A 23,092-nucleotide genomic window follows, 5' to 3' on the forward strand; every position below is an offset into this window, starting at 1 on the left:
GCGTACTGGCACAGTGTGAGAGTTAGAAATGCAAATTTGGATACCAGGAAATGTTTGTAAAATATGCAACCACCCAGATCACACAAAGACATTATATGGTGCTACATTATGAAGGAACAAAAACCAGCTCAGACACTGCCTAGCACATCAATCATGTATGATTATGTGGAACAACACTGTGTACTGTGGTGTTGAGAGACACCAGGCATATGCAACACAGAACAGCATGGACCTCTCATGGTGGGTATGTGATCACCAGAATAGGATGAGTTGTCAAATCTCCAAAGCATTACATTGAAGTTTAAAATGTTAGTTTGTAAATGTTTTACCTGTTTGTATAATAATTGTATGAACAACCATGTTTATCTGTGTGGGATAAGCCTTTATCTTAGAAAAGAAGGGTCTGTTGTATTATGTCCCATGGTCAATATGTCAGAATACTTTTGAGACATGCTCCAGATATTGTCACTACACCATAGTACGTGACTTGAAGGCATTTAAAAACATTGTACTTCATGTAACTTCTTCAATTAAAGCATGACACTCTCTTGGAATGATACTCAAGTTAAGTTTTAATAAGTTTTTAACAGCTTAATATTAGTTCAGGCTGATTTTAGGAATGTAACGTATCTGTATTGTCAGTTGTAAGAAATGTCTGTTGGATTATTTAATGCCACTGTATCCATGCCACGTATCTTATGCTGCAGGAAATGGCATGGGAATTGCAGCATCAGGTAAAATACCTGTTGGAGGGGAATTCACACCACTAGCACTTTGTGGTTCGTTTACCAGGGCAGCCAGATCCTCTGTTCGACAGCACCTTGTATTCTGTCTATTCAAATAATGCTTTCCGTTTTTCCTTACAAAGGGACCACCTTACATTTTTCTAATTATTTTCCAGCCAAATTATTTCACACTGACTTTAATTTATTTATGTTGGAAGATCCTTTGTATCCCCACTTGTTTTCATTCTCTGTTTGTATGTCAGCAAATTTATGTGCGATGCAGTTGATCCCTTCATCCAGGTCATATTTTAGATTGTTAGTAGTAGAAGCCCTAACATTGATCCTTGTGGCACTATACTGGTTAAATGTTTGCTAACCTGAAAGATCTGTTTACATAATTTTCTGTTTCATTGATTTATTGTTGTCACATGTACCGAGATACAGTGAAAAACATTGTTTTGTGTGCTACACAGGCACATCATACCATAGAGTGTGATACCAATACAGAGTGACAGAGCAGAGTGCAGAATACAATGTTACAGCCGCAAAGGAGGTGCCGAGAGATCGATCAGAATTAACATTTGCGAAAGTAGATCAAAAGTCAGATAACAGCAGGGAAGAAGCTGTCCTTGAATCTGTTTGTATGTCTTCTGCCCACAGGTATTTGTGGAAGAGAGTATAATCGGGGTGGGAAGGGTCTTTGATGTCAATTTCTTTCCTGAGACAGCAAGAAGTATAAATGGAGCCAATGGATGGAAGGCTGGTTTTCCTTCAGCCATCTTCACAATTTTCTGTAATTTCTTGCTGACTTGTGAAGAGCAGTTCTTGTGCAGGTCAAGGCTGTTCAGACGAGTCAAGCCAGTTGATTCTGGTAGATGCAAACAGAAGATCAATGAACAGTAATTGGTGAAGGAGTTCTTTGACTCAAACCATCATATTGATAACACATTGTGGTGCATCCAGATAGGATGCTTTCAGTAGTGCATCTGTAAAAATTGGCAAGTTTCCTTTGAATTAGTTAAGTCACTGTCCATACTAATGTATACCCTTCAATGCAATGAGTGCTTGTACAAGAACCTTTTATCAAGGATCTTATCAAAAGTCTTTTGGAAATCCAAATACCTTGTATCTACTGGTTCCCCTTTATCCACTCTGCTTATTATATCTTCAAAGAACTCTAATAAATTTGACAAATATGACTTCCCTTTCACACACCATTACGGTGTCTTGATTGTGTTGATAATTATAATAAAACTTAGAATGAGTTACAAATGATATAAAGTGCCATTCAATTGGCAAGAGAAATTGTCGCTGTGAATATCCGCATTTTCGGGCATTGTGAATCATGTAATTGATTCCAAGTGATGACTGGATGATTCTTCAACTTCATTGATACTAGTGACCAGTCAACTTAGTTTCCTCCATGCACATTAAGTGGCCGCATGCACCGAACACTTCAAAAACTTCTGTACTTCCTATGCAAAACCTTTGATTCTGCAGTACTTGTGTGCAGAATGACTTGTGCTTCTAACCATGCTGTTCCAGTGCTGCTATGATAGTGGCAAAGTTGAAGTTTGTTCAGGTATTTCCGCTCTTCAGAAGCCAAAATTATTTTAACTCTTATCAATTCCTACCCTCAACATTGTTATTCTGTCATCAATATGACGGTAGGAGTCATCATAGAACTCTTTCACTGATAACTATTCACTGATCTGCACAAGGACTGAATGTCACAAGAGAGATAAGAGTGGTTGCCCTCAAAATAGGTGATATTGGTCTAAGTGTTGCCCTGGGAAGGTTGAGATCAATTAGCCTACGCAAGGACTTCGGCAATATCCAGGTTTGAGTTGACCAATATAGGTAACATTTGTACCAGGAAAAATGCACGGAAATGGCAATCATAGCTATTGCACTTCAATCAACAACAACAACACAGCCATTACCGAGTTCCCAACCATTAAAATCTTTAGCTTCAACGTTGTCTAGAAGTTTAACTAGATAATGATCTCCCATATTTCCTGGTTGAGATGGAGTTGTATTCATGGGGTTTGGCTCAAGTACCTGTTATTGCACCGTGAACCCTGATACTGAGGGAGTAATTTCAGAGTTGAAGTTTTCACAATAGACATGTACCTACTTCCTGTAGGAGTAGAATAGCAAGAGGAATGCTAACTGTCCCACATCCTAACCTGAGAGCACTGTGTCCATACCCATACGTTTGTTCTGACTTGAATTCAACTACCTCTGCAAAGGCAATCTCGGCTGAAACCTTGTAGCTTGTATGGCTGCTGCTTTTCTGTTTGAGTGATGTTAAAGAGTGGTGTTTCCTGCCTTCCTGTGTCTGATGCTGTGTACGTGATAGGTACAAAAACCTCATCCTCAGGCACGCTACCTTACATAGAATGAAAGAGTTATGGTGTGCACCAGATGTTAAAAGTGAGCACACAGCGATATGTGATTTGTGATTTTTTTAAAAAGACACCAGCTTTGAAGCAAAAGGTTCCTCTTGGGGACACTGTTGAATTGCCAGGAGTTGTGAGATACATCATCTGCTCTTGTACACTCCCTAGTGGTCTCTGCTTAGAACTGCAGAGGGCTTGAGAATGATGGAGAGCACACTCTTTTAACTTAGGAATCATTTGAGTTTGTAGGATTGTATAATAAAGAAGAAGGTGTAGTTTTGAATGTAAGGATGTTGGCAGCTGCCTGAGTATAGCTTCACCTAACTAAATATCTGTATTTCGGAATTAAGGAGGAACCTGAACTGTTGGTTTTATTTAGGGAGGTGTTATAAGAAATTGTTGGACAAACTCAGCGAGGGAAATGGGAGCGATAATTTGTATCGAGGATCAAGATGTGGTAGGGAGAGTCGAAATATGGCTGTATGAGGATCAGAATTGACAGTTAAATTTTGCAGGTGAGAAAGAACAGGGAAGAAAGAGATAGTTAGTTATACAGTGCTCAGGAGAGCCAACATGGCTGAACAAAAGAAAGTAACAAATGTTTAGATAAAAACAATTTATGAATTGAGATCAAAGGTTAAAAGTTATAAATGATGTGAAATAATTTACAGACCATCTAAGAGGATGAAAGGAACAAATATATATGCATTTAATCAGATAAGATTTCAGTCATTTCAAAATTAGCTGGAAAGATGAGAAAAGGAGGAATAAATTAAGAGATTGTGTTTTCAATCCACTGAGTGGAATTATTGCTGAATCTAGTAAAAGGAAATACACCAGAGCAGAGAAGAGAAGTAAGCATTTGGGGAGTATACATGCAATAGCAATCACAATCTCAAGTCTAAAATAAGTCTAAAATAACTGCAGAAGTAATTATTAAGATGAAGGCAAAATAGTTTGAATAGACTGTTAATTAGCGAGTTTTGAGAAGATTTGTAGCTCAGGTTGAGGTTCTGGATGTAGTTTGATTAGATTAGATTACTTAGTGTGGAAACAGGCCCTTCTGCCCAAGAAGTCCACACCGACCCGACAAAGCGCAACCCACCCAGACCCACTCCCCTACACTTACCCCTTCCCCTAACATTATGGGCAATTGCTCGCTGAGCTGGAAGGTTCATTTCCAAACGTTTCATCACCCTTCTCGGTAACATCTTCAGTGGGCCTCCAGGCGAAGCACTGTTGATAATTCCTGCTTTCTATTTATATGTTTGTGTTTCTTTGGGTTGGTGATGTCATTTTCCTGTTTGGGGGGTGGGGAGGGCGCTGGCTGAACTCTCCATCAGTGAGAAAGAGGCCATATGGGAAATGTTTGAAGCTGTTCAATTACATTCCTCTGTCTAACAAAGTCAAGAGCAAACTGACCAATTAGTAATCAAAATGAGTAGAGAGAAAAGACAGATAAAGCAAATACTAAGTAATTCAACAATAAATCAAAGGGAAATGAAAGGAACTGCTAAAGGTTTAGGAAATTTTTTTTTTGAATACTGCAAAGAGAATGATGAAAGTAACTTAAATATATAAAATTAATAGCAATGCATATGATAGAAACTTTGACGTATGGATAGGACTGCTGAAGTGTGTACAAAGTAAACTCACTGGCAATGACTACAAAAGGTAGAAATATTGTATAGTTACTTTCTTTGGATGTTTCCTCTGGAGACTATCAAGGGTTGCATGATATAGGAGAGATGTAAAAATGTAAGATGCATTTAGTTAAAGCAAGGAGATAATTTGATTAATTAAACTTAACAGACAAAACCATGTCCAGATTTTCTGTAACCATATCAACAATTAGAGAGCAGAGATGATCTGCTACATGGGCAGAATGTAGCAAATAGGACGAGTTCAGTTTAGGAAACCTGTTCAGCATGGACATGTTGGGCTGAAGGGCCCGTTTCAGTACTGTATAACTCTGTTACTCTATATGGAAATGTATTAAGAAATGGACTAATGCTAGTTGACAGCTAATATTATGCCTTTATTTGAAGAGACATAGAACAACGCTAGAGTGCTGGAGGCTATTTAGTGTAATGTTGAAGATAGGAAGGGTATTTGATCTTTCCTCGATGTTATTAAAATAAGATCTAGAAGCCAAAACTAAGTTGTCATGGATTCAAGAGGGAAGATCATACTTGCCTGAAATTACTAATAAATAACAGTACATGGGAATAATGGCGTAGATGTAATATATTTGGATTTTCAAGGTCTTTGAGGTACTGTATAGGTAAAAACAATGACTGCAGATGCTGGAAACCAGAGTCTAGATTAGAGTGGTGCTGGAAAAGCACAGCAGTTCAGGCAGCATCCCAGAAGCAGTAAAACAGACGTTTTGGGCAAAAGCCCTTCATCAGGAATACGAAGTACTATATAGTAAATGCATAACTAAGAAGTGTGCAGGTGGAATCAGGGCAAGTAACAGATCAGATAGCTACTGGTTATAGATTAGCAAAGAGAAGAGTGGTTAATGGTTAACAACCAAAACGTGAGAAGTTATGTTCTGTAAGTGACAATGCTGGGACCAATGTTCATAACCTATAGCAATGATCTGGAATTGAAAGCATAATTTCTAAATTTTCAGACAATTCCAACTTTGGATGTGTAGTTATGTAATGCTAAAGAAAAATAGAACATGAAGCTATTAATAAATTTGCTGAATAGGTTTGTAATTGGCAAATGAGTTTCAATGTCGATAGATGTTAAATAACAAAACTGAGGTGGCCATGTACTTGGTGGTAAGAGTGTAAATGGTGTTGATTATCAAATAGATATGAGGGAAACCGATAGTAAAAGTAGTAATGCTGTTGAGCGATCTCATAAGATAATGGTTAAGCTGAGGTTGATTTCTAAAGAGGGGGAATTGAAAAGATATATTGAACTTGCATAGAAAGGGTGGCATGGTTGCTCGGTGGTTAACACTGCTGCCTCACAGTGACAGGGACCCAGGTTCAATGCCAACCTTGGGCGACTGTCTGTGTGGAGTTTGCACATTCTCCCCGTGTCTGCGTGGGTTTCCTCTGGGTGCTCCCGTTTCCTCCCACAGTCTAAAGGTGTGCAAGTTAGGTGAATTGACCATGCTAAATTACCCACAGTGTTCAGGGAAGTGTAGGTTGGATGTATTAGTTAGGTGAAATGCAGCCCAATAGACTAGGGGAATGGGTCAGTGTAGATTTGTTGGGCCAAATGGCCTGTTTCTACACTGTAGGGGTTCTATGATTCTACAAAAAGATTTGAGGATGAAAGTGGAGCTGAGAAATTATAAACATTAGCAATGACCAGACTGACATTTTTCTTTTCGCTTCTGAAAAGGCGAAGTTTGAAGGGTGATTTACAGAAGTATTTAAGGTAATGATGGGTTTGGCCGGGTGGAAGTGGAGAAGATGTTTTAATTTAGACTTGAGTATTAATACGTATGGTGCCTAATAAATGCAGTAGGAATGCTAAGGTACTTAGAATGTGAACTCTGCCACCACAAGCTGTAGTTAAAACTAGATGTGTATAAAAAGGAAACTGGATAAGTATGATTGATACATGGCTCAGTGGTTAGCACTGCTGCCTCACAGTGCCAGTGACCCAGGTTCGATTCTAGCCTTGGGTGATTGTCTGTGTGGAGTTTGCATACTCTTTCCGTGTCTGTGGGTTTCAGCTAGGTGCTCTGGTAAAATGCAGGGTTAAAGGGGTTAGGGTAAGGTTCTAGGTCTGGATGGGATGCTGATCAGGTGTCGGTGCAGACTTGATGGGCTGAATGGTCTCTTTCTGCACTGCATGGATTCTACGATTCGAAGCACTTGAGGTCATGAGATAGAAAGATCTGATATATTTAGGAAAGAAATGGGCAATGGGAAGGCTTGTGTGGAGCATAAATGCTAGCACTGAGTATTTGGGCCAAAGGACTATTGTATGTCGTCGGCTTGATATGTAAAATAAACCATGGCCCATTTAGTTTCCCTTCTCCTATCATGCTAGCTATACAGTAGAATGATAAAGGAGTTATTGGTTCTTATAAGGTGAAGAAATCCCAGTGGCAGAGATTTTTCAAGCATGAATGTCTCCAGTCAATCCATATTCTGTATCCCAAAATGTCACCCTGTTTGTTGTCTATTTAATTTGAGTGTACCAGTGCTAACTGCTTCTACAATCTCCCTCGGGAGTCTATGCCAGTGCTCTTACCTGCATGAGAAGCAATTGGAAATATATTACGTATGAAGCAAGCAGGCTGTGAGCAGATAATGCGAAGTAATTTAGCTATTTGATTCCTCTGACAATCCTAAATACACTTATACTATCATTTTTTGACCTTTACATGTGAGGATGAACTCAGTCTTGATTATCCAATACCTCTGTTCCCTCGATCATTCTGATTGTCCCTTTTTTATCCTTTCATTGGCTGCAATATCCTTTTTGTGCGATGGTGATTAGAGCTCTGCACAATAGGTATAAGTGTGGTTGCCACAAAGCTTAAGAAGACCTCAATGATTTAGCTCAATATTGACCTTTAAGAACATTGTGTTTGTTTTTCTTTACTCTTTGTAGGACAGGTTATGTTTAAATCTGGAGGGTTTAGTTTGGGATACTTTTCATGTGCAGCCCTTGATTTCTACCTGAAGTTCCTCTTGCCAAGTAGAAACCTAAGGCAGGGCAGGTGACTGAAATAAAATTGGGGGATCACTTTGAGTCTCGCGATCATAATTCTATTATTTTCAAAATAGCTTTGGGAAAGGATAAACCTTGCATAAAAGATAAAGCTTTTAATTGGAGTAAGACAAATTTTAGTGGTATGTGATAAGAATTTTCAAAAGTTGATTGGATTAGACCATTAACAAGTAAAAGGGCATCTGACAAGTAGGGGGCTTTCAAGAGTGTGATGACAAAAGGTTAGAGGCATTATATTCCTGGTAGAGTGAAGGGTGAGGCTGGTAAGATTAAAGAACAATCGATGAATAAAGACATTGAGGTTCTAATCAAGAATAAAAGAGAATCTTATTTGAGATATAGACAACTTGGTTCAATTGAATTTCTTAGTGTGTGTAGGGCCATTCTGAAGAGAAAAATCAGGAAGGCAAAGGGGCAATAGTTTTGGCAGATAAGGGTACCACGTTAAGAACAAGAGGACAACTAGAGAGAAAGTTTAAGGATCAAGATCCTTAAAGATCAAGGAGGTCCCTTAAAGATCAATTACAATTTTTAAAAGACAGTTGGATAAGTACGGGAATAGGAAAGGTTTGGGGGGATATTGACAAGGCGCAGGCAGGTGGGACTAGTTTGGGATTATGTTCAGCATGGACTGGTTGGACCAAAGGATCTGTTTTCATACTGCATGACACTGTATAACTAACTGTTCCTTCACTCCTGTGTTAGAAAGCTATAGTCATCGAGTCAAACAGCACAGAAACAGACCCTTTGGTCCAATCAGTCCATGCCGACCATGATCCCTAAGTAAACTAGTCCCAACTGCCTATCATGCAAACAACATATCATGCAAACTTCAAAGAATTATGTACCTGAACCACTAGAGGTCTCTGTTCTACAATACAGTAATCCCCCAGACCCGTGGACAATACGTTCCAAGGTCTACCGTGGAAGCCTGAGACTGCAGATAGCAGCAAACCCATTCATTTAAGTGGGAAATTTACCTTCCCAGCAGCCCCATGGTCCTTGGTTCTGGAAGCTTCCCTGTAACGTGTATGGGCCGTGGTAAACTGCGGGTAACTGAAACAGCGGTAAACGATTTCACGAATACAGCGGTCACCCTGTACTACCCAAGGCCCTACTTTTAGTTCAGTAAGTCCTGCCCTTGTTTGTTTTAGCAAAATGCAATGTCTTGTGTTTATTGACCTAATTGATCAAGATCTCGTTTGTAATCTTAGATAACCTTCACTGTCCACTATTGGATGTCACCAGTCATCCACAAACTTACTAACAATGCGTTCTACATTCGCATGTAAATCATTTATGTAAACAACACACAAAAGTGGACCCAATACTGATCCCTTTTGAATACTGCTGGCTACAGGCCTCCAATCTGGAAAACAACCCTCCACCACCACTGTCTCCTGCCATTAAGCCAATTTTGTATTCAATTGGCAAGCTCACACTGAACCCTACGTGATCTAACTTTACTAATTAGTCTGCCATATGGAACCTTGTCAAATGCTTTACTAAAGTCGAAGTAAAGAACGTCAACCGCTCTGCCCTCATCAATCTTCTTGGTTACTTCTTCAAAAAAATCAGTCGAGTTTATGAGACATGATTTTTCATGTACAAAACCATGCTGACTAGCTGTAATCATTCCTAGCCTCTTCAAATGCATACAAGTCCTATCTTTCAGAATCACCTCCACCAATTTACCCACCACCAAAGTCAGATTCACAGTGCTGTAGTTTTCAGGCTTCTCTTTACAGCCTTTATAAAAATAAAAGCACAGCATTAGCTACTCTCCAGTCATCCAGCACCTCACCCATAGTTAAAGGCCAGATAAATATTTCTGCAACGGGCCACAGTGTCCTGGGATACACTTGATCAGGTCCTGGAGGTTTATCCAGATTTATATTTTCTAAGACCTCCAGGGCTTCCTCTTCTGAAATGTGAACTGTTTTCAAAACATCAACCTTTAGCCTCTGTTTCATTCTCCACAACAAAAAACTGACAAAATATTCATTTAATATCTCTCCCATCTCATGAGATTCAACACAATGACCTCTTTGAGCTTTAAGGGGCCCTACTTTTTCTCTAGTTGTTCTCTTGCTGTTAATTTACGTGTAGAATCTCTTTAGAATTACTTTAACCTTATCTGCCAAGATTATCTCCTATCCCCTCTTTGTCCTCCTGAATTCCTTCTTAAGAATGTTAGAGAGAAGAAGGTTGAGAGGTGACTTAATTGAGATGTATGAGATAATCAGAGGAATGCATCGAGTGGGCAGTGAGAGCCTTTTTCCTCAGATGGTGGTGGCTAGCACGAGGGGGCATAGCTTCAAATAGAGGGGTGATAGATATAGGACAGATGTCAGAGGTACTTTCTTTACTAGGAGAAGTAGTAAGGGCATGGAACGCGCTGCCTGCAACAGTTGTAGACTTGCCAACCTTACGGGCATTTAAATGGTCATTAGGTGGGCATATGGACGAGAATAGAATAATGAAGGTTAGATGGGCTTCAGATTGGTTCTATGTTCTATTGTCACTAAGCAATTTGTACTGCTCGAAATTCATTTTAACCCCAGTTGCCTATGTCTAACATATAATTCTTTCATATTCTTGTCTGGAACCATTGTTCCCTACTCCTACCAACCTTACCCTTCACTCTAATAGATACATAATAACTCTGAACTCTCCTTATCAGATGTTTGAAAGTCTCCTACCTATGAGACATCACTGTCTACTCCAATTAACTTTTGAAAGTTCTTGTTTCGTACTATTAAAAATTACCCTACTCCAATTAAAAAACATTTTATGAAAAGCTTATCCTTTGCCATAACTATTTAAAAACAAATAGAATTATGATCACCAGACACACAATGTTTCCCTCCTATCACTTCAGTCACTTGCCCTGCCATATTACCCAAGAGAACGTCAAGCTTTGCTCCTCCCCAGAAGGAGCATTTACATATTGATAAATGTATTCAAGTAAACTTTTTTAAACAAATTCCTCACATCCTAACCTTTAATGCCATGTTACTCCCAGTCAACGTTTGGAAAGTTAAAATCACCTACTATTATAACATAGTATATTATTCTTAAATCTATCTGAGATTGCCCTATATATTTGATCATCAATTTCCCTCTGACTATTGTTTGGGGCCTATTGTACAATCCCATCAAGGTCATCATTCCAATCTTATTTCTAATTTCTACCTACATATTTTTATTGGATGATTTTTCAGAAATATTTTCTCAAGTTACAGCAGTAATGTTTTCCTTAATTAAAAATGCCACTCTCCATTCTCTTCTGCCTCCCTTTTTTATAGCACTTGAAACTCAGAACGCTGAGCAGTCCTGTCCATCCCTGAGTGAAGTTTCTGTAATAGCTGTGATGTCCCAATCCCATGTTCCCAAACATGTGGTCAGTTCATCAGCCTTACCTGTAAGACCCCTTGCATTGAAATAAGTGCAGCTTAATTCTTCAGAGTTACTTTGTTCTCGTCTCTGTGTTATATGGTTCAATTTCTTTCGTCCAGATCTAACTCCAGTTTGGGAAGTCAAAAACAATTATGCTACTTGTGTTTGTGAATAAAGTACAAATATTACAAAGTCATTGTATTTAACAAGCGTGGAGACTGTCTGTTGGTAGGCTAATCTAATTTTCATTTGTTTTTGGTCCAAGCAGATCACCGGATTCTGCAGATGATCACTTTTGGAATTGTGACTCGGGTCCGTCCTTTGCACTTGTTGGTGGCCACAGGTGGCGGGTATGTGGGATACTATCAATATCATAAGTACAAGCGGCGTGAACTGGAACACTGCGGATTAGACGAGCTGGTGAAGGAGAGCTTAGCTCCTGCATGGCAGGTGGGTCAATGGACATGGTGACTGCACACCACCAATGCTACATGTTTTGTTGCAATAAGACAGGCTTCCCTTGCTTCAAGTCATGGACTGAGATCTAAAGCACAGAGCGACATTCTTTAACAAGCATTTTCCAATAACTTAGATGTGATGCCATTGTGAAACTATGTGCTTCAAATCATTTCTGCACAGATTTAATGGCTGAATAATTTATTTTCTTTGGAGATTCTCTTATATAATACTTCCTGTTAAGCCCCTACCCTCGTGTTTCTCTCTCCTGGGTGTTTTATGTAAACTGGGAAGAGCAAATTTATTTTCATGCACAATATTTTCTTTATATTATCTTATTTTTTTCACATTACATCCTTTCATTTTTTTGAAAATAGACTAATTGAATGCGAAAAATGTACTGTGGTTCAAGCGTAGGATGATTAGCGTTTAGCTTGAAAATTTACGGAGAGCTTGAATGAGCTAGTATAGAGCTGATTATAGAGTATATGGGAAGGAAACAACTGGTAAAACATTGATTCAAGCAACACTGCAAAGTAAAGAACAGCTGTCTAGGGCTGAGCTTTGGTGAAGTTAGGGAGTTCACCAATTATAGGAATGATTGGGTAGATGACTAAATTTAAAGAAATCTACATTGGTATGAGAGAAGTGAGCTACATCTGGACAGGGCAGGTTCTGACACACTGTTAAAATAATGAGATCGAAACTGAAGGTAAAATAATAAATGTATATTTAGGAATGTTCACCAAAAGGATTTTGACAAAGTTGGGGAACTTGATGGATGAGTATACAAGGATAATAGGGCTGAGCTCTGGTAAAGTTAGGGATTTCACCTACAATTATGGGAATGATTGGTTATGAATAGGAAAGATTTAGAGGGATATGGGCCAAATGTTGGCAAATGGAAGTTATTAGGATGTGTTTCCATGCTGTATAGCTCAATGACTTTGACTGTAAAAGGACTTCAGTGGAACATAAAATAGATGTAGTTGTGGGGTGACTTCAAAAGAGGAGTTGACAGTACAGGAGTAATGGGAATGGGCAAGTGAGGATTATGGAGAAAAGGGCCTTCCTTGGAGATAAATGTTGCTTTGAGAAACATTGGAAAAGAGAGTGCTTCAAAGGTCTTGAATGGTGCAAAGTGTATTCTGTCAGATGACTGCAAGGTGGAATGGTACTGAAGTGATGGTGCTCAGGGGACTGAGGGTACTTTTTGGTGGGATGTGGTTTGGAAGAATGATCCTAGAGGAATAAGCTTCAGGGAAGTGAGGGATACCACGGGGATGGGCTTTAATGGGGACTGGATTGCTCAGGCTTTTTCTGGAATTGTTCTCTAATAACCAATTAGGAGTTAAAACGCACCACCAAATCATAGTTACTTTTAACACAGACAAACTATTTGGCTGCTGTGTCTGTGCTAACTGCTTGGAAGAGTTCCCTTTTATTTGTCTGTAACCCGCAATGCAATTCCTCATCCTGAAGTACCTATTAAACTCTCTCAAGTTTATTTATAGAACAACTTCTCCATCTTTTTATTGTACCTCTGAGTGAATAAACTTTCCTCTTTCCTCCCCTCTAGATCTGTGACAAATGATTTTTAAGATCTGTAACCCCTCATTAAGCCAAATGCTAGTGGGAACAAGTCTTTTTCTGTCTAGTGTTAGTTTATTCAATCTCTGCAGATATCCATAGTTTAGAGAGCTTTTTAAGAATTTTTTTTTGTTTTAGAGGAGTTCCATTATAAGAGAACATCCTTGACTCGTTAGCCATAATGTCAATTTTCAGTTTAACCAGTTATCATTGAGCACGAATTAAGAAACATGCCAAAAAATTCATTTGAGCTAATCCAGTTTACAAAATCTACTGCAACTTTCATGGGAAATGTTAATCTTCAAATATAATAGACAATTCATATTGGCAAATGTAGCCTGGAAGATGAGTTTATAGAATGGATTTAGAACACTACTTCTGGGAACAGTGTGTTCTGGAACCAACCAGGGAACAGCATCTTTTAAGAGTGAAATGTAATGTAACAAGATTAATTAATGACTTTTTAGCAAAATATTTTGGCGAAGTGCGATTATAGCATAGAATTTTAGACTCCGTTTAAGGGTGAGAAATGTGGCTCGAAGTCTGATCTTTAAATTGAAGGTAATTACAGGAGCACAGCAAACAGTTTACAAAAACGTAATGGGAAAGTAGCTGAAAAGATAAGATTGTGGAGAATCTGTAGTAGACATTTAAGATATTTCATAACTCTTACCCTTTTCCAAGCAGAACAAACAACTACTCAAGAAGGAAGCAAAATTTGTGGCTATTTAAGGAAGTTGAGGATAATATCAAAAATGTGGAATGCTTCCAAAACGAGTGGTAGTTCAGAGAGTTTGGAAAGTTGTAGAAGTGCATAAATGGAGACTGAAGCAAATTACAGTGAGAGAAAACAAGCTAGAAATGCAAGCACAATCAGTAGAAGCTCTCTATTAATGACCTGGATGAAGGGTCCAACTGCATTGTAGCTAATTTTATTAATGCAAAGGTAAATAGGAAAGTGAGCTGTGAGTAGGATACAGAAATGTAGTAAATGGTGTATAATGTGTGGAAAATGTGAGATTACTTTAGAAGGAAGAATGTCAAGTTTTAAGTCTTACTTAAATAGGGAGAGAGATTGGAGAATGCTCTAAATGTAATATGGCCTGGTTGTCCATATTCATGATTCATTAACAGAAATATAGGCATGTCCAGCAGCTAATTAGAAAACTAGATTGAATATTGACTTCATTCAACTGTACGAGACGTTGGTGAGAGTGCACCAGAGAACTATACACAGTTTGAATATCCTTAAGGAGAGATTTATTTGCTTTGAAAACAGTTCTGTAGATTGATTCCTGGAATTAAGGGGTTGTCTAATGAGAAAAGATTGAGCAGATTGGGCCTGTACTCACTGGAGGAAAGAATAATGAGGTCACTTCACTGAAACATGGAAGATTCCAAAGGGGCTTGACAGAGCAGATGCTGATTTTTTTTTTTTCCCTTGTGAGGGAGTCTAGAACTAGTGGGTACAGTTGGAAAATTAGACGAGGAGGAATCTCTTTTCTGAAGCGGTTGGACTTTGGAATTCTCTTCCACAGAGAACAGTGTGGATGCTGGGCCAATGAGTGTGTTGAATGTGGAGATAGAATTGATTGGTTTGTGGGGACGTGGCAGGTACATGGAGCTAAACTGTAGTCAGATTAACTGTGATTAGCTGACTGGCTACTCCAATTTTCTTTATCATTGCACTCATATGGAGATAGATCTGAATGCTTTGGTTTTGTTTTATGTTTCAAAGTTTACTGCCAGGCTGTGACTTTGTTTGGGTGGGCAGGAGAATTGCCATTGCATAATGGTTCAGCTAGTTTTCTGATGTAAAGATGCATTTTCTATTAATGTTTTTTGGCGTGATAGTTTCCACATCTGCTGCCGTTGTAATGAACATGGGCAGTGCAGTGTCCAGTGAGAGAATGTTACCCACCCTTTTGGCATGTTTTCTTATGGCAAAATTAATTTTGGTAAATGCATTTTTGGCAACATATTAAACAAAGGATACAATTTTAAAAACCTAACATTTAGCTCGTTACTTTTTAGAAGGTTTTATATTGTACTCATGTTTCTTTAACCTGATGTCGCTATTGAAGTTGTTTGTTTTCCCCACATTTCCAGTTCTCCCTGCACTTGGGAGGCTGAGTCACTAACCTGCAAAGCCTTAACTGTTCTCACTTTTACCTGCCCTGTCTTTCACACCACCTGAACCAGCTCCTCACCGGACATCACCAGACCATTGTGTAAGCTGCACATCAGAGTTTACTTGTGAAAAGCTCAGTGTTAACACTAAATCAGTAGGTGTCATGAGTCCTACAGTGTGGTGTTGCATGGTTGAATTATTGTTTTTTTCTCAAAACTGAACATATGAGATGGAACTTTGAATGAGCTGCCAGGCTTGTGCTTCAGATGCTCTGACTGTAAACAGAAAAGTCACTTATTGTTCAATATTTGTTTTAAATGCATGTGTTAAGCTGCACAATGACTCTGTACAGCATAATGTGTTGGTACATAGAGATGTGATTTGTCCCCTGGAACAAAGCGGCTGTTGCTATCATTAATGTATCGAATTTTTGTTTCATCGTGATCTGATAGGTTAGATGCTTGAGCGTTGGGATTGTCTGTTCAATCTGGTGACAGACCTTTGTGTCCTCTGGGATCTCCAACTTAACCTGTGTGCCTGCTTCCGTTTGAGAACAGGATGAAAGACCTTGTCTGCTGTGCAGTGTTGTCAGTATTGATGTATGGTTTGGTGTTAAGGCTCTCTGAAACCTGTTTGATGAGAAACTTACTCTGTTCTTCTAATTGCCCAATATTGACTGGAATTGTAACCTTGAGATTTCTCATTTGTGAGAGAACGAAAGATTCTCAACTGCTTGCTTTTTATGTGTATGTGTTTCTCAATGCTGCATTGTCAAAGTCCACCCCAGTCTGTCCCAGTTGACAGAGTTGCAGTGAAACCTATTCTGAGTTGGGTTCCAAGCAAATTCGTTGATCTTTGAAAATTATAAGTTGCTGTCCTGTTTAAGCTCAAGGTATGTATGACATGTTGACACTGTGAGCTGTCATATCATTGAGTCTTAAGCATTCTCCTCTCAAGTACGTACATTTCTATAAGTAAAGATCATATTTAGTCATTTTGCATGACATTTGAAATGCTAATATCTGCAGGAAATCTGTCCAGTGCTGTATGGAGCATTCTGGTGTAAGCCTTGAAAGAAAATTGATGCATTGTCATGAAAATTGCAACATCTAGTTAAGCCTCATGATTGATTAGTGTGTTGAGTTTTTATTGCTTTAATGATCCATTGTGCAAGTAAGCACCTGATATGTTATTTCCCCTTGTTTAAAATTGTTTCAGAAATAGCAGAAATTACTAAATGACACTTTTAAGCTTGGTGTTGAATATTGCTTTAGGTTTGGAAGATGGTATAATCCTAATATTGCTTCCTGTTTTTTCATTCTGATGCAAAAACTGTTTTGAGAAAATACATGTAATTTCCCAAATGGTGGGTGCCACATGTTAGCTATTTATAGACATTGTACTCCCTCCATTTCAGAAGCTAAAATGTCTGTGTCTGCATTAAGCAAGCTGTATTTCCTTAAATTAATTTGCATAACCATGATTACAAAGATGATTGTTCTCGATCACTGGCCTTTGAATGTGGGCTGAGCTTATACTTTTGCATATTCCCTCAAACAATGGAACAGCATTGAAATGACACGGGCAAGCAAAGATAAGGTTACTGCAAAATCTATTCCAGGCCAGTGGTGTGATGCTGTTTTGGAGCACAGTTCTGACTCATTTCTTCCTGTGCATCACAGCTTCCACGTGAGGGAAGTAACAAGTCTAGAGTGACTGTCTGCAGACTGTTTTAAAGATAAGGACGGTGAAGAATTCATCTGCTTTGTGTTGTGGCAGTTGCTTTTTAAAATTTCTTTTAGTGTATACAGCTGAACAGTAGTTTCAGAAAGACTGGAACTTGTATTACATTCATTGTTGTTCAGGTTGATGTGATCCAAGTTCCTCGGTTGACCCTTATTAATGGTAAATTACTTACTGTGGAATACGTTTACTGCATCACTTTTGAATGTGGGAGATAATGTTTCTGGACAATGCTTTCAGTTATATTTATTTACAAACAAAATAAGAACCTAAGAACAGGGAGCAGGAGTAGGCTGTCTGGACCTTCGAGCCTGCTCTGCTGTTCAATAAGATCATGGCTGATCCTTTCTTGAACTCAGATCCATCTACCCGTGCTCTCACCGTATTCCTTAATTCCTATATTGTTAAAAAAAAAGTCTATCTTAGCTTTAATAACATTAACTGAAGTAGTGTCAACTACTTAGCTAGGCAAAATAATACATAACAGTACATATTATACCAAGGTTCGAAATAAACAACAAATAAGTAAAACAGTGGCGTCGGGATTATGTTACAAAGGGTTAATGCAGTGCCTACAGCACATTTTTTTTTAAACAAGCTGCAAAATCTCTAGAAAATGCAGGGAGATGTTTTCTGAGACCTTAAAAGTTGTAAGAGTGCATTTTCGATGTTGATGAAATTAGTCCTTCACAGTTTAGATTTAAGATTATGGGACAATGCCACAGTGATGCAGCCTGAGGGCTTTTAGAATCATTCAAAATCCGAAGAACCAGACAATGAAATGCATAAAAGGAACATGGGAACAAGGCTAATTCATCGAGGCCTTATCTGTCATTCAATGTGTGACCTAACTTTGTATCCACCTTTGTTCCGTATCTTTTAGATTTTTATTAGTCAAATTTAATCCAGATTTATAATTAACAATTGGCCTAGCTTGTATGATCATTGCCTGAAAAGCATTCCAAACCCGATATATAATGTGTTGCTGGACTTCACTCCTGATTTTAATTTTTAAGCTTTATCATCTCGTCCTAGTTTTGTCAAAGTCAAAAGTCACACAACACAAGGTTATAGTCCCACAGGTTTATTTGAAATTACAAGCTTTTGGAGCTCTGCTCCTTCATCAGACGGAGACTTAAACCTGATGAAGGATCAGTGCTTTGAAAGCTTGTGATTTCAAATAAACCTGTGGGACTATAATCTGGTGCCATGTGACTTCTGATTTTGTCGACTCCAGTTCAACACCGGCACCTCCACATCCTAGTTTTGTCAACCAGGGAAATGTTTCTCCATCTACCCTGTTAGATCCCCTTAATATCATCCCATTACCACCTTAATTCCAGATGGTACAAACCTATTTTGTAACTTAATCCTTGAAACCACACAGATATCTGGATTAATCTATGCTGTACTCCTTTCAAAGCTAAATCTGCCCAGACTATTGTCAGTAACTTGGTGTTGTCTGTTCAGGTGTACAAGTATCACACCCTGACCAATCCTTCAGTTATAAATGGCAGCATTTCATTAGACATTTTGAAGCTCTGATATTTAATCCCCAAGTCGAACCAAGTCCTCTGTTCTGTTGTTCTTGGGTGCAAAGTGAATGACTTCATACTTGCCTATATTGAAATCCACTGCCATTTTTATCAAGTAATCTGTTAATATATGTTTATCATTGACAAACTTGAATATATGACTTTTTGTCAGATAGCCTAAGTCTTGCAATGATTTCAATCTAAAGGAATGATCCCTGAATCTGAAGAACTTCGGAAAATCATAATTAATGAATCTCTTTTCCTTAAAGCCCTGGATGAAAACTATCTGGTCCTGAAAATTTGTCACTGGCATTGTTTTCTTCAGTTCTGTTGCTTACTTTATTTGTGGTGAATCTCTATCCTTGATTCAACCTTAATTTCCTTTATTTGCTATGCTATTCCTCTACTGGAAACATGTCTGCACTTTCCTTGTTTCATTTATATTACTGTTGTCAATTTTTGGAAAACGTGCGTAGCTCTTAGCCCCAGCTGTTTTATCTATATAATTATCGAGTTTCTTGTCTTGATTTTGATGTTCCTTTACAAGTTTCTTTCTGTATTTACTCTTTCTAGCTCTCCCCAGCCTATCTGTTTTGTCACCTTTTACTGTTCTATATGTTTCCTATTTATCAGAGTCTCTCCCTTTTCGTATGTTTTTCCTTTCTGTTATCCCTTACCTCAGTAGATGTCCACGGCTACTTTTTTTATATAAGTAGATCTCTTGCACCTTAGATGTATAAGTTTGAGTAAAGTTTGAAATGGATGTTGCCACACTGGAACAAGCAGATAAGTTTAAAAATTTAAGGCACATGATTACAGAAGTTGGCAAATATGTCTATTTTTCACTCATTCATGGGGTGACGGTGTTGCTGGCTAGGTCAGCATTCATTGCGCAGAGGGCAGTTAAGAGTCAACCTATGTTGCTATGGGTCTGGAATTGTATGTATGCCAGACCAGGTAAGAATGGTAGTTTAGATTAGATTAGATTACTCACAGTGTGGAAACAGGCCCTTCAGCCCAACAAGTCCACACCGCCCCGCCGAAGCGCAACCCATCCTAACCCCAGAGCACATTTGAGAGCCAGGTGGGGTTTTCCTGACAATTGGCAATGCTCATCATTAGATTCTTAATCCCAGCATTTTATTAAATTCAAATTCTACATTTTCTGAGGCAAGCTTCAAACCCAGGAGCCCAGACATTATCTGAAATAGTAATCCAGCAATGTTATCACTAAACAGACCGCCACCACCACAACCCCCCTGCAATATATGGGACAGAAGTTAGATGAGCGCTAAAGCAAAAGCAATTTTGTGAAAACGCAGGATGTGTTAACAACAAGAAATCTCCAATTTGTGACAAGGAAACAGCACAATATCTATCCACTTTCCTGTTTGTCTCAACAACTTGACAATCAAAAAAATCTGTGAAAGAACGTAAAAACCTTTTGAAATGTGGATGAATATTCTATAGACAATAAAACAAATTTGAACAGGTACTTGACATTGCAAGAGGGAAAAGAACTAGAAAAAGTGAAATATGGAAAAGGGAGTGACAGTATTTTGCAAATTTTATAAGAGCTGTAAGCCCACCATGATGTTTTGGAGAGCTAAGTGGAGGTGTTGACCTTAGCTTGATTGGGTGACAGTGTAGCAGAGCAGTTGGAGATGTGTTCACTTGTGAATGAGGATGACACAAGGCAGATGAGTGTGGCATTCCATGGCAGCCGACTCCCTGGCAGAAGTAGCTCCAATTGAATCTATCTTTTGAACGTTTTACTCATTAACAAAATCGCTTAATGTGGGCAGGTCTATCCCATCCAGTGACAAAAGCCTTAACGTAAACCTCAAATTGTGGCAGCTGCTTTCTGTTTTTATCTTTCACCCTTTCATACGCAATATTAAATTAATTATATAATGATTGCTATGAGGTAAATGTTGCCATACTGGTAGACCATTAACTATATCCGGCTCATTATAGTGAATCTAAAATAACCTGCACTGTTGCCAGTTCAGGGACATTGCTGCAGAGCACGAGTTAGCTACCTTGCTGATGTGAGCTCGTTTGCTCTGTCAATCTGTATGAAAAGTTTAAACCCTCTGTTATAACTGATCTGCCTTCAAAGCTTTGCGTTTCTGTACTGTGTCACTCCGCATTCACTGCACAAGGACCTGTACATAACGGCCATCACTTTACTAGAAACTTTAATATTTTTTAATTCTATCTATAAAGTCTCTTTTTATCTCCTCTCATAGAAGTTATTCATCCACAATTACTAATTATACACTTGCATATCTCCAATTTTCTCTCTCTTACCAGTTTGTTTGGTTAATTAGCTTTTAGTTCCTGACCATTGCGCAGCCATATCTCACTAATGGCTAGCATGTCGCACCGTCCAAGTTAAATTTGCAGCTGAAGTTCATTCAATTTGTTCCTTCTGCTCCAATAATGTACTAGTTAATGAGTCCAGGATACTGCAGCAGCGCACAACCATCCACCATGTTTGTATCCAGAGTAAAGCCCAATACCTTGCCAAATTTCAGAATCTTTGTCCTCAGTTTTGAACTGCAGTGAAAGGTCCCTTTCTATTTTGACTCTACTTTAACTTTATTTTAACATTGGTAAAATTTCCCTTTTTTGGTTTTCTGGGTGACACATGGCCTTCACTGACTGTGTTTATTATTGGGAGGGAGAGCCTGTAATTTCCCAGAGGTGTTGGGTTTTTTTTTTGAACTGCACCTGTCCTTGTGGTGGTGGTAAGTTGGAAATCTCGGCCTACTGAGTATAACAATAAAGGAATAGTGATTTATGTCTGGGTCAAATTGCATATCACTTGGAGGAAAAATGGAAGATGTTCTATTGGAGTGCTATTCTTTTCCAGCTTAACAGTCCTTACATGGAAGGTGCTGCTGAATTGCTGCCGTGTATCCTAGGGATGGCAGATACAACGGACGTGGTCCGCTTAGTTGATCTGAAAAGTTTTGGGTTTTTTGGATAAATATGAAATTAGAAATTGAGTACTTTAAACATTGCCAGCATAACTCTAACTAAAATAAGCTTCATTGTAAAGAGTGTCATGATGTACATCTCTTTATTTATTTACACCAATAGTGTTTTATTTTTCTTTCTTTCCCCACTCTTTTCTTTGACCTCAAATTATGGAGCATTTGATGATATGAAGCCTCCGTAATAATGGAGGCAATACCTCCAAACTTATTTGTATAGGACTTTAACCAGTAGAGAAAGGGGGTAGCATTTCATCTCACCATGTATGCCTGTTGGTTGTTATACCCTGTGTAGTTGCCCTCGTACACAGAGTTTTAAAGTGTCTTGGTGGATGGTATCAGTAGCTAAATTTGATGTCAGTGCAATCTCACAATGGGTTCTGAGATATTGTACCACTTGCCTCTGTTAGACTGAAGTTAATAAACCTTCTGTCAAGCTATCCCTTTACATCAGTTCTGATTACAGTACAATCCAGCTGGTTGCTGTGTTATGGGAATTTTAGGCTATAATGTAAGGTGAAGCAATTTGTGCTTAACAAAATAGTCCCTACTTAGTGCACCTGCCAGCGATTTCCCTGTTTTTGCTATTTTTACAATCTTATTTTTGCATCTTTTACTTAATACTGTAGTTTGGGTTTAAAAATGGATCCTGTTTGTATTTGAAATTAACTGTGATTGGAGCTCATGACAGAAAATATCCAACACCAACTGTGCAGTTTAATTTTCAGAAGCAAGTAATTTACAGTAGCAACAATACCAAACATGTACTATAATGCCATGCAAGACTGAACAACACAGTGTGGCACTGGAAAAGCACAGCAGGTCAGGCAGCATCCGAGGAGCAGGAGAGTCGATGTTTCAGGCAGAAGTCCTTTGCTTGGAATGTTCCTGATGAAGGGCTTATGCCGGAAACACTGAGACCCCTCCTTGAATGCTACCTGTCCAGCTGTGCTTTTCTAGCACCACATTTTTCAACTCTGATCTCCAGCATCTGCAGTCCTCACTTTCTCCTGTACAGGACAATACCATATTAATGTTCAGTACTGTCCATAAAGTGTTAGTTTATCTTCATAATTCAACTATTCTCCCATTGAGGAAATAGTGGGACAATGGAAGACCTAATGCTACAGTGCCCGTTAAGGGAAATTTGTAAGCCAGGCACTAAGACCCATTCCCCTCCCCTCCCTTGTCTTCCCCAGGAACCGTTCCCTCTAAGACACCTTGGTCCACTCTTCCCCTGCAACAGCCTAAGGTGTAACACCTGCCTATTTCCCTCCTCAGTATACAAGAGCCCAAACTCACCTTCCAGGTGAAGCAGCACTTTACCTGCACTTCATACAATCCAGCCTCCTGCATTCACTGCTCACAGTGTGGTCTCCTCTACCCTGGGGAAATGAAG

General features: G+C 38.8%; 1 protein-coding gene and 1 long non-coding RNA gene across 11 annotated transcripts in view; one reads left to right on the top strand and one right to left on the bottom strand.

Annotated features, from left to right (window-relative positions):
- Nucleotides 1-23,092, top strand: part of pisd (phosphatidylserine decarboxylase) — a 132,438-nt gene that overhangs the window by 34,600 nt on the left and 74,746 nt on the right. For 3 of the 10 annotated variants that reach the window (XM_088000192.1, XM_088000203.1, XM_088000196.1), the window contains exon 3: nucleotides 11,502-11,686. In XM_088000192.1, coding sequence (XP_087856318.1) covers nucleotides 11,502-11,686 — 185 coding nt within the window. Of the gene's footprint in view, nucleotides 1-11,501; nucleotides 11,687-23,092 lie in introns of those variants that run through there. The other 7 variants (XM_088000201.1, XM_088000194.1, XM_088000198.1 and 4 more) reach the window with 4 other exon arrangements.
- On the bottom strand, nucleotides 1,232-23,079 carry LOC148145759 (uncharacterized). The gene is made up of 3 exons (XR_015761287.1): nucleotides 22,996-23,079; nucleotides 8,818-8,883; nucleotides 1,232-1,593 (listed from the first exon to the last, which is right to left on the bottom strand). It is a non-coding gene; the product is annotated as an uncharacterized LOC148145759 (long non-coding RNA).

The sequence above is a fragment of the Chiloscyllium plagiosum genome, unplaced genomic scaffold, assembly GCF_037043375.1.
Source record: "Chiloscyllium plagiosum isolate Xiang-an unplaced genomic scaffold, Cpla_swu_hap1 HiC_scaffold_24, whole genome shotgun sequence".
NCBI lineage: Eukaryota > Metazoa > Chordata > Chondrichthyes > Orectolobiformes > Hemiscylliidae > Chiloscyllium > Chiloscyllium plagiosum.